The sequence below is a fragment of the Phoenix dactylifera genome, chromosome 1 (genome assembly GCF_051530095.1).
Source record: "Phoenix dactylifera cultivar Ajwa chromosome 1, Ajwa_hap1_PhDact_Kaust_v1.1, whole genome shotgun sequence".
Classification (NCBI taxonomy): domain Eukaryota; kingdom Viridiplantae; phylum Streptophyta; class Magnoliopsida; order Arecales; family Arecaceae; genus Phoenix; species Phoenix dactylifera.
In genome coordinates this window covers 9774977-9787351 of record NC_143190.1, presented here as the reverse complement: position 1 = coordinate 9787351, position 12375 = coordinate 9774977, and the positions used below count along the sequence as shown (strand labels likewise).

Sequence of the window (12375 nt, the reverse complement as noted above, 5' to 3'; positions counted from 1 at the left end):
GTAAAACGTTTTCAATGAAACGCTGTTACATACAACTCTGTTTCAACATATCCTGAGAACAGAATACAGTTTCTGTTTCTATTCTTTCTTCTCAAATTCTATCATGGTATCAGAGCCAAGTTCCTGCATATAGATATGAAACCGCAGCTTCCAAGATTTGCAATGAAGATGGAGATTCTCTGGAGTCTTCTTGATATTTTTTTCTTCATCTGGCAAAATCAGTAACACCGGTTTTCACTTTCAGTAAAACTGGTTAGATGATCATCATATGCCTCGAATCCATCTTGAGGTAGCGTTACCTGATATTAAAGAAGACGAAGAACGAGAGATGAATTCAGGACCTCCTACCCAAATCAGGCAAGCAAGCACCGAAGGAATAGACGATACCACAAGAGGCGATGATGATCGCCTCTTATCTCCAAAACTCAAGTTCGTCTTATCAAAAATCCACATTCTGGTATCTTCTCAACTGTCTACTGATAATTACCTCATATGGCGTTCACAAATTGTCCGAATATTTCGAGCCAGTGGGTTTCTTGAGTTTCTGGATGAAAACTCATTTTCAAGACTCACATCAGATGATCCTACTGCATCTGATTACCAAAATAGCTTACTGACTGATCAATTGTTGGCCACGGCATTGACATCAACGATATCATCTGCCATTCTCCCCTACATCATTAATCTTGAACATACTCACCAAATATGGTCGACATTAGATCGGAGGCTCAACTCCTCTATTAGGAGTCATATTATTCAGCTCAAGAACGAGCTGTCTAACATCAGAAAAAATGATTTACCAATGCATCAGTACCTCCATTCAATTAGATCCAAGGTAGATGCCCTTTCAGCTGCCGGTTCTGTTCCAGATCCAGAGGATGTGATCTTACACATCTTGAATGGTTTGCCTAAGTCATATGACTCCTTTAGCACTGCCATTCGCACTAGAGCATCTAACATATCGTTAGATGAGCTCTATGCTCTGCTCAGTAGCAAAGAACTTATCATAAACAATAAAAATCACCCCTCAGCTGCATCAGATCCAGCATATGCATTATCTGCTATAAGAGGCCGAGGCAGAGGCAGAACTTTCTTCAATAGAAGTTGAGGTAGAGGCAGATTTTTTCAATTCCCTGTTACAGGGTCATCAACCAGTAGAACAAGAGATCTGCAACCTCTACCTGAATGTCAAATCTGCTATAAACGTGGACACACAACAGCCAATTGCTGGTTCAAAACTGACTTCAGATACAAGAGAGTTAATTCATTACAAACCAATAGTCTGAATCAAGAATATGTGCATCAGCCTCATCGTCTAGCAACAAATCAACATCAATCTCAAGCGTTTTTATCTGTTGGACCATCTCGTATTCAAGACTAGGTGATGGACAGCGACGCTACATCCCATATCACCAGCAATTCTTCCGTTATTCACAAGCCAACTCAATACCATGGACAAGAACAGGTCACAGTTGGCAATGGGGATGCTCTTTCCATTAATCAGCATGGTACCAGTACCTTACACACACCAAATTATTCTTTTCATCTCTCCAAATTATTACATGTGCCACATATTTCCAGAAATTTATTATCTGTTTACAAGCTTGCCTCTGATAATAATTGCACTATAATGTTTGATGATACCGGCTGCATAATCAAGGACATGAATTCCAACAAAATTCTATTCAAGGGGAGCTGTACTGAGGGCTTGTACACCATTCCATTCTCCTTTGCTTCACCAAAATCTGCTACAATTTCCAATAACCAGTGTGCACTATTATCAGACAGTTCATCTTCTTCAATTCGGCATCAACGCCTTGGGCATCCAGCGGCTAGAACACTTTCCCAAATACTTCATCTACTGAAAGTTCCTCACTCAACTAAAGGCTCTGGATTCTGTCAGCCATGCAGCCTTGCAAAGTCTCACAAATTACCTTTTGGATCAACAACGGAGCGCTCAAATAAACCTCTCCAGCTGATACATTCAGATGTATGGGGGGCGTCTTCCATGGCATCCACCAGTGGGTATCGTTTCTATGTCCTGTTTTTGGATGATTTCTCAAAATACTCTTGGATATACTCTATGACTGCTAAATCTGAAGTATATCAGCATTTTATACATTTCAAAGCTTTAGTTGAAAATCAGTTCTCTACCACTATTAAGTCTTTTCGCTCGGATGGAGGAGGGGAGTTCTGCAATGACAAGTTTCAAAAATTATTTCACCTGTCAGAAATTGAACATCAAATATCTGCACCCCACACACCTGAACAAAACGGGAGTGCTGAAAGGAAGCATCGTCACCTATTAGAAACTGTTAGGAGCCTTCTCATTCACTCATTAGCCCCTCTACACTTCTGGGTAGAAGCTTTGTTAACGGCTGTACACCTGATAAACAGGTTACCAATCTTGAGTTTGAACTCTAAATCACCGTTTGAAGTACTATTTCAGAGACTGCCTGATTATCATTTTTTAAAAGTGTTTGGTTGTCAATGTCACAAGCTTTTCCCAGAATTGTTGGCCCTACCTGATAGATGCTTTCGACACTTCGAGTTGGTCTGCCGAAGTTGACTTGGCTTCGCCAAAAGGCCTCATCTCCAAAGCCCGGCTCGCGAGGCCTCCCTCTCGCTGTAGGGAATCTCCCCCTCGCCTCCCTCTAGGATACTCCAATTGTTCAGCTAACCACACGGCGTCCAGTCGCCCAAACATACGAACATACTATAAAAGAAAGAGAGGCAGTCTCAAATGAGATTACCCCTCTGATTGGGGAAGCTATCTCCAAGATCATATCCCTGTGTATTCTTGGGCTATGCTCTTCAATACAAGGCTTATAGATGTTACAACCCTCAAACAGGAAAGGTGTTTATATCCAGACACGTTACATTTGATGAGTCTTCATTTCCTTTTGCCCAAGCTAAAAGCACCACATCAACACTACCTCCATTATTGTCGTTTTCATTATTAGTCCCACCATCTTATGACTTACAGTCCACATCAGGCAGTCCCATTTCCACGGCTCGGTCACAGATACCTTCTGCACCTTCATCTCAGTCACCTACACCTTCATCTCATCCAACTTCAGCATCTCTTCCTACACCGGTACAGGTAGACAATTCTGCAAACAAACACACAATGGTTACAAGGTCTAAGACTGGTTCTTTAAAACCTGCTCAAATATTTGATCTACATCATATGATCACTGCTACAACTGAACCCTCTACATTTATTCAAGCATTTGCTGATTCGAGATGGAGAGCAGCCATGTCAGCTGAGTACAATGCATTGCTGGATGAACAGACTTGGATACTAGTATCTCGGTCCTCTAATCAAAATATCGTGGGCTGCAAATAGACCTACAAAATAAAAAGAAATGCCGATGGATCTATAGCTCGTTACAAAGCAAGACTAGTTGCACAGGGTTATAAGCAAGAATATGGTCTTGACTACCTGGAAACGTTCAGTCCAGTGGCAAAATTTCCTACAATAAGGATTCTTCTAAGTCTTGCTATATCTTGTCATTGGCCTATACGTCAATTGGATGTATGTAATGCTTTTCTACATGGCACCCTTGATGAATAGGTTTACGTGCAGCAACCAAAAGGCTTCATTGACACATCGAAGCCTGACCATGTATGTTTATTGAAGAAAGCCATTTACGGGCTTAACACTACAAAAGAAGGAATAACTCTCGGCGCTTTTTTTTGTCTCTACCGACGCTTATAAGCGTCGGCGAATTCCCAGCCCACGCTTCGCAAAGCGTGGCTCAGACGTCGGGCAGGTGGGCGTGGGTCGGGTTTAACCCGACGCGTCAAAAAAGCGTCGTTGGTCTATGACGACGCTTTTAAGCGTCGTTCCTTTTATCATACTCCGACGCTTATAAGCGTCGGCGAGAAGGGTTGGTTGCTATAGTTTTAGGCCGACGCTTAAAAGCGTCGTTAAAGGCTTGCTTTTTCCGACGCTTTTAAGCGTCGTTTCTTCTATCAGACTCCGGGGAGAAGGGTTGGTTACTACGGGTTTAGGCCGACGCTCGTCGTTAAAGGCTTGCTTTTCCCGACGCTTTTAAGCGTCGTTTCTTCTATCAGACTCGGGGAGAAGGGTTGGTTACTACGGGTTTAGGCCGACGCTTAAAAGCGTCGTTAAAGGCGTGCTATTAGGTTTACGTTCCTGTTGCTTTTCCCGACGCTTATAAGCGTCGGCATTAAATTTTTTTAAAAAATTTTTTTTTGTAAAAGTAATTTTTAAATACTCTGTGTACATTAAATTCTTACAAAACAATAGAAACAAATACACTGAATCACATATATAACAAAATATGTGTCACAAACAAGAATTTTGATTACATTCATATTATCATATTTGATTACATTGTACTTCAAAAATATTCTAAAAACATACAAGTCAAATTCCTAAGTATACAATCTACCATGTGTTTTCCCCCGGTCAAACCAGTAACCTGTCAATTGCCAGTTCCTATTAATAACCCTCATCAGCGTTGCAGTCTTTGCAATGTACAAAGGCTAAAAACAGTCGACCTGTTCAACTGATTTTGACACCCTCAAAACTGATGTGTTACAAGACAGCATATAATTGTTGGTTGGTTCTTAACACCATGACGGTATGAAGCAGTTGCTCAAAACAAAAGTACTAGGATCATCGCGTCGCAGAGCAGCCAACCTGAAAATTGAGCTTTCACTTCTACTCCTTTCGGTTTATAAGATAAAAACACCTACAAAGCCCCATGTCATATATAAGCTCCAGAAAGAGGGCAAAGCATCACTCATTTGACAGTATTACCAGATTCTGGAAAGGACTTACAGTGCTTTTGTTTCAATAAAGAAAATCAAAGGAAAAAAGCAATCCTGTCCCCTCTCTCCATGTGATTGAAACTGGCCTTTGATTAATTAGACTTGGAAGATTTCAGCTTCTTTTTAGAACGCGCATTTTCTGCATTGACAATATATGACTCAGCATTGACATTTTCATGGGCTTCCTGCTGCTTAAACTCCTTTGCCTTCTTCTGCAATAGAAAGTATGTGAAACACATCATATGATAAGCATGCCAAAATTTAGCTCATTGTTGTTTAAATATATGACAATATGTGCCCCAGCACATCCAAAAAATGAAAATGTCAAAAACCCAGAACCTTTTCTGTAATGAAGGTACATGTTTAAAATGATGTCTTTTCCCCTAAAAAATCTCAATGAAGATTAGTCATAATTCAAATATTCGATCCCATAGTGGCACAATTACTGGGCCTACATCAGGCAATACAATTGATGCTATGCTCTTGGTTTGAATGGACTGCTTTTTTTGTTATGCTTTCTTATAATCTGGCTTTCCAGCAAAGATTGGGAAATAAAATTGAGCACATCCTAATGCTTACTACTGCCAGAGTAATATCACAAACATTAATATAATTACTAGATGAAGGTTGCCAGGAACAAAGGCACCACACCTTTAAGGACTTTGCCATGGCTGCAACCTCATCATTGTCATTGTCAGATTTAGTAGAATCAGCCACATGACTAGAAGGTTCCTGTAACACCCCAGATAAAAAAGAATGAAGACATGAAAAAGATGAGTGCTCAGAATTTACTCTAAAAAAAATAACAGAGGACAAACAAATTCCTAATTTGAAAATGGTATCAAGTGATCCGTACTTACAAAGTCGTCCATAAATGCCAATCTGTAGTGATCCTGGGACAAGCTGGCAATCACAAAGCATAAGCCCTGCCTCCATGCCTGTTCCATTCAGAAAAAAGATTGATACAATCAGAAAATATAGAATATCTTGTCCACAGACCGGCGTCCTGTTAAGAGCTCAAGAAGGACAACCCCGAAGCTGTAGACATCACTCCTAGCTGTCAAGTGACCTGCTCATAGAATAAAATTTGATTCAAAATGAACTCACAGCAATTAATTAGAAAAGCAAATGAATGGATGCTGCATTCCATTCTAACAATGAAGGAAAGCGGAAGAAGGCACATAGGTTTTGATAGATTCTACTTATCATGTTGCTCAAAAAAGATCTCATGATCATCATACAAGATTAATCAAAGGAATCTCCAAAATTTTAAAAACATATAAGTCAAATTCCTAAGTACACAATCTACAATATGTATCAAGGGTCGGCATCATCATCTCTACGAGTAGATGAAGTATCATCAACCTACAAGAAAAAAAAATATTTTAGAAACTAAAAATACGAAAGTCATCACGCTCATACAAGAATACATTATAATTACATAAAATATTCAAATAGATTTAGTTATGTACCGGAGGAGCAAATCTCTGCAAAAAGGATGAAATATGGTCAAGCTGGTCCTGCAAAGATTGTATCTTCAACTCTTGGCTTTGTTTCAACTCCGCCATATCAGTCATATGACTCTGCCTCATCTCCTCTATCCTTGTCTCATATGACTGCTTTATCTGTGCCATCTCTGTCTTCAAACTACAAACCTCTGCAGTGCTAGTACCTTGTCTGGCATCTTGGGTATATCGGCTCACTGCAGACAGCTGAGTGGGGGTAACTCCGATACCATAACCCCTCACGCGTCCATAACGTTCTGGGCCCATCAATTCTGCATAGACCTGAGCCTCGACGCGACTGGCCGCGTCGGATGATGATGACTCCCCGACGCGCTCTGAAATGAGATTTGTAGCTCTTTCCTATATCTCTCTCAAAAAAATAAACAGTCACATTAATAATTTAAAGAAAGTAAAATTAATAAAATAATTATGATCAAATAAAAAATGAATACATACAACTATATCTCTCGACTCGTCCCGGACAAAGCTGCCATCTCGGTGAGTGTGGGTCATCTTATAAAACTCTACCTCACCAGGCTCCCTTCCATGCTCTACTATCTACACATACGGAAAGTATATGGGCAAACTATATATCATGATACGTGCTATATGTTAGTAGAGTTTCAAATAGTTTCAAAAGAACTTACGAATTCATTTCTACGTCTCGCATAACTCTTCGAGCCTGAAGTATGAGGAACTGCTTGAGATGCTCGTGCAGCTCTACCAATATTAGAATATGTCTGCCAAAATAAAAGCACACAGTATAATATGATTCAATGTATATATTTGCAATCTATATTAGTAATAAAGATAATAGAAGATATTGAAACAATATACATGACCTGTCCTCTTTCAGAAAACCAGTAGTGAACAAGCTCCCTCCACTGCTGAGGGTATACATCAGGAGGAGTCACACGAGCAACCTCCTCCTCTGTCATACCCTCGCGCTTGAAGTCCGTCTTCAATTTTGCTTTATATTCTTTCCATTTGCGGTTGAGGGACTTTAGCACCCAATCATGGCTCTCTGGAGGGAGTACAAACTTACCCTACAACAAGGTACAGAATGTTATAATAATATTAAACCTCTAAAATAAAATTATGGTACAAAGCAAATTAACATACAGAAGGTGTCGAATTAAAAAGAATAAATTCAATTTATTACCTCTATAAGTTTAAGAAGCTCAACCTTATACGAAGGAAGTATGTCATTCCACTTCGTATAGTTGAGCGGACACAGCTGACCCTTGCGTGCAACCGATCCTAAAAAGCTTGATAGTAGACTTCCAGCTCTATTGATGGGCTGCCCCAATTCGTTGCATCGGATGATAATCTTCTCACCCAGAGGAAGCTTCCACACATCCTTTGCTTGAGTGGGTCCCCGTCTCGTCCTCACCGTCCCTTGTCCATCTATTAAAATTAAATAAAATATGTCTTAAAAAGTTGAAGACAAATATGAACATAAAATATGAACTTTAAATCGAATTACCCTGGATCCGGAGCTCATCCTCCGGGCAATCAGCAGGAGGCTCGCGTTGAGATCCTGACTCGTGCTGCTGATGCTCACATGGCTGCTGGGACTGTAGGGACTGATCAGAAGTAGATCCCACCTGAGAATGCTGGAACTCCACATCTCTAAATCGTCTCCCTCGGAGCATATTGTTACCTGGTATGCACAAAAAAGAATCAATATTTGGATCCAAGCAGGTTTGACATTTCCGGCAAGTCCTGTCCTAAACCAATCTCAACTATTTTAACTAGAATATTCTCCGCATCCTTCGCAGATTTTTTGATGCAGTCATTGACATTGAAACATGAAACTCCTTAAATTAAGTAAAGTACTTCTACTGGACATCTTGATGAAATATCAGTGCAAAAAAAATTTTTTTTGTGAGGGAATAACACTGCAAAGACATACTTGAGAATTCAGTTCCTGGAATTAGTTAAATTCTGCTTTTGCAGGTTACCAGATGGTGCCTAACGACAACCTTTCGATATGAGTACAGTCACTACCTTGCAGGTTACCAGTTGAAATTATATGTGGTACGTTCCATATGCAAATGAGTATAGGGTAAATCACTTAATATTAAGACATGCTGGGAATATATGCAGATAAATTGGTTCAGGATAGAAAGAAATACTATCTAGTAGCTCATACAAGCTGAAATTAAAGTCTTGGAGCCCTTTACACGAGTTGTTTGCTGCCAATGAGAAGATATATATCAGACAAGATGTAAGATTTTTATAAGATGGCTACCGTAGTTTTTTTTTTATAACAGTACAATATAACTCCTAATGGGACATTTGAGGTTAGATGGTTTTTTTTTTTTTGCAATATATATGTTTCTAGTCTCTTTGTCATAACTTCAATGATCATAACTTCAACTTTCTACGGCAGTAAAAGTATATCTTCTTTTGCTGATGTAAAAGAATAGCCATAACTATGTTAGTGCAAAGATAGCAAATAACATCTTAAGCATCTTTTTTTTTTCCTTCTTGTGTTTTAAGGCAACCCAACCAAGCTTGTTTTTTTCCAGTAGTATGTACGATGGTAGATTGATTCCTTGCTTTCTAACATCCCTGATTTCACAAGCAGGTCAATTTCTTGCTGTTAAGTACTCTCTTCCAAGGTAAAGTACCTAGGTCTGAAGAAGTGTGGTGTGACCGCCAGGACTTGGCTGAATGCTTGTAACTATCCCAGGATGTGCAAGTCACTGAAATCTCTTAAACAGAACAGAATGACAAGTTTTCATCTATGCTGCAAAATGGACTCTGCACTATTAATTTAACAGCAGTCTTTTTATTCAGAAAAGGGTAACAGCAGTAGCTGGCAATCCGAAAAGATATCAGGAAATTGCATGAAATTGATGATTTTTCAAGCAAGCAAATTCTCAAGTATCACCCATATGATTTTAAAGTTTTTACTAGCTAATGAGCTACAAAGGATATTCTTTAAAGCACAGTCAGTCACCATATGCTTATGTGTTCATTGATGCATAGGATATGGAAGTTTGACAAGATGAACAACAATTAGATATCATAAACATCAAAAGAAACCTTTATGCCTCATTCATGCACTTGAATTTACCTGACTGTTATCTACCAAAATTTATTATAAGGTGGCAGATGAGTCCTACCTCTAGGTCACTATTGAAGGCCTTTTTGTTTGGATAGTCCGGTCAGAAAACTATAACTCTGATAAACTATGATATACTTTTGAATGTTCCAAACAGAAGATAAAATACCAATAATACCATACTATACTAGACAATGATACCTTCTTTGATTACAAAGTAACAAAGAATAAATAGGTGTTTGTCGACCTAAGTTACTGGCTGGCATTAGATGACATAGACTGGCACTTGATCTTCAGATCCAATAAAATTATCAAATCAGCATTTGTAGGTCCAATAAATTTGACTTCATACACAGGATCCTACAGTATAAGTCCTTCTTCCCTAAACAATATGGGCATTTTCTGCTTTTTCTCAGTTGGCATGAAGGGACCAAATTGACCTAGACTCTGCCTGGTTTATCTGCAGACCTAGAAAATTAATCCCAAGCCCTTCCTAAAGATTGTAGAATTAATCAATTTTTTAACTTAGCCAAATAGCAACAAAATAATAAAAAATAATAATTGTTCAACGATCATACTTATCAGGGTTGCCGAGTCGATCGAGGTTTGAGGGCTGCTCGGACGGCGCCGGAGAGGAGGGAGGAGGAGGAGATCCTCGGGCGGAGGCAAAGCTAGAGAATATGTAAAAAAAGAAAAAAACACCCACGAACACACGAACAAGAAGAGGCGGAGAAGGAGGAGAACAAGCGAGAAGGAGGGAGAAGAGGGAGGAGGAGAAAAATACCTCAGGTGGAAGAGATCGGGGTTGGTCGGTCGGCGCCGGAGAGAAGGGAGGAGGAGAGGAGGTTGGAATCCGACGGTCGGCACCGGAGAGGAGGAAGACGGTTGACTAGGGCAGTGCCGGAGAGGAGGAAGACGGAAGCCGGAGAGGAGAAATAGGGGAAGTAGCCAGCGCAGAATGAGGGTTCGATCGGGGTCGGGCACTGAGTTTTGAGGGATTCTACCCTTAGACGACGCTTATAAGCGTCGTCCTGGATCGACGCTTCTACGCGTCGGGTATATTCGACGCTTATAAGCGTCGTGTTATCCAAGGGCCAAAAATGACGCTTAAAAGCGTCGTTCTAGGTCCAGTTCCCACGCCTTCCAGCGACGATTTCGCTAGAAGGCTGTGCCGACGCTTTTAAGCGTCGTCTATTCCTTTAAATTGCCGACGCTCTTAATAAGCGTCGGCAAAAGTTGACCCGGTAGAAAATTTTGCCGACGCTTTCTCCTAGCGTCGGCAAAAATGGGTCGGCTTTCTCTAATTTTATTGTACTGTAAACAGGCTCCAAGACAGTGGTTTGCGACATTCACAAATTTTCTTCTCAAATTGGGGTTCCACACGAGCAGTGCTGATTCCTCTCTACTGATTCATAATCAGGATGACACAGTGACGTATCTTCTAGTGTATGTGGATGACATTTTAATTACCGGAAATAACTTGCAATCTGTCACAAACCTTATCTCCACTCTTCAAGGAAGATTCAAAATGAAGGACTTGGGATCTTTATCCTATTTTTTGGGAATTCAAGTATCTTCTACGGCAATCGGCTTACATCTTAGTCAGAAAAAATATGCCATCTCTTTGCTACAAAAAGCGGGTATGGAGCACTGTCGTCCTCTTTCCTCTCCATTATCATTCAAATCAAAAGCTCCTAGCAATATGACAGATCCATATCCCGATCCACAATTCTACCATAGCCTGGCAGGATCTTTACAGTATCTTACAATTACTAGACCGAATATCACCTTTGCAGTAAATTACATCTGTCAATATATGCATCAACCGCTGCAACATCATTTTATCATGTTAAAACAGATACTTCGATATGTTCAAGGCTCTCTTGATCATGGTCTATTCTTCACCTCAGGCTCCTTTGCTCTACCAGCTTACTGCGACTCAGATTGGGCTGGTGATACAGATGACAGACGTTCTACCACGGGGTATTGCATCTATCTTGGGTCCAATCTCATCTCCTGGCATGCAAAGAAGCAGCCTATTGTGAAGTCATCCACTGAAGCATAATATCGGGCTCTAGCTGTCACTACCTCAGAAATAAAATGGCTTCGCAGATTACTTAATGATTTTTCTATTGCTAGGACATCACCTACACTACTTTACTGTGATAATGTATTTGCATTAGCTCTTGCCACTAATCCTGTTTTTCATGGCAGAACAAAACATATTGAGGTAGATTACCATTTTGTGTGGGAAAAAGTTCAATCTCATAAAGTTTGCCTAAGGCATATCTCCACTATTGATCAACCGGCAGATATATTTACAAAGTCGCTACCTACTGCTCGTCATCATCTTATCAGATCCAAGCTTCGGGTATTTCCACACCCATCAGCTTGCAGGGGGGTATTGAGTTCTAGAAGCTTCAAGCAAACTGACTCAACTGAATCAATTAGAGGATCAACTGATTCAGCTTCATTCCCAGCTGGACAGACTACATCAACTCCAGCTGGATCAACCGGATCATAGAACAATCCAGAATACATTCCATTACTATATAAATAAATGTAATTCTGAACTATAATGTATTCACTCCATTCTTTCTGTTTTCTCTGTTGCTGTAGCTTCATTCCAGATCTTATTTGTAAAACATTTTCAATGAAATGCTATTACATACAACTCTGTTTCAACATATCCTGAGAACAGAATATAGTTTCTGTTTCTATTCTTTCTTCTCAAATTCTATCACATAGCTTTTATTTTGTGCAGCCGTGAAACTTCATGTGGCCCTTCCAAGGATACGTACATTTTCTGTAATCTTCCAACTGCACCCCTTCAATACTTGACAGTCCCAAAATATATGGCCCTCTCTGAATCATCATCTGCTAACCTACTGGTCAATAAATTCCTGTACTTCTCAATCTTGAGATCCAGATATATTTGTTACCAAGAAATTTATGTTTGATTACTTGCTAATCTCTTAGAATCCTCTCTTGTCA

The 12375-nt window shown here is 39.9% G+C and overlaps 1 protein-coding gene and 1 long non-coding RNA gene across 2 annotated transcripts; both read right to left on the bottom strand.

The window, feature by feature from the left end:
* Positions 1–4756: 4756 nt before the first annotated feature.
* Positions 4757–6189, bottom strand: LOC120104038 (uncharacterized). The gene is made up of 4 exons (XR_016400363.1): positions 6104–6189; positions 5664–5872; positions 5455–5535; positions 4757–5015 (listed from the first exon to the last, which is right to left on the bottom strand). It is a non-coding gene; the product is annotated as an uncharacterized LOC120104038 (long non-coding RNA).
* Positions 5968–10655, bottom strand: LOC149768484 (uncharacterized). Its single transcript, XM_089930275.1, has 8 exons — positions 9960–10655; positions 7795–7971; positions 7471–7715; positions 7151–7354; positions 6956–7048; positions 6765–6866; positions 6276–6668; positions 5968–6168 (listed from the first exon to the last, which is right to left on the bottom strand). Exons 2-8 carry the CDS (start codon positions 7961–7963, stop codon positions 6121–6123), a joined length of 1254 nt encoding a protein of 417 aa, XP_089786401.1. The 5' UTR covers positions 7964–7971; positions 9960–10655; the 3' UTR covers positions 5968–6120.
* Positions 10656–12375: the final 1720 nt, after the last annotated feature.

Coding starts and splice junctions, on each gene's coding strand:
- LOC149768484 (XM_089930275.1), bottom strand. CDS start 7,963: ATGCTCCGAGGGAGACGATTTAGAGATGTGGAGTTCCAGCATTCTCAG. Junction 7,355..7,470: donor AGCTTCTTAAACTTATAGAG/GTAATAAATTGA, acceptor ACCTTGTTGTAG/GGTAAGTTTGTACTCCCTCC. Junction 6,169..6,275: donor TGCAGAGATTTGCTCCTCCG/GTACATAACTAA, acceptor TTTTTCTTGTAG/GTTGATGATACTTCATCTAC.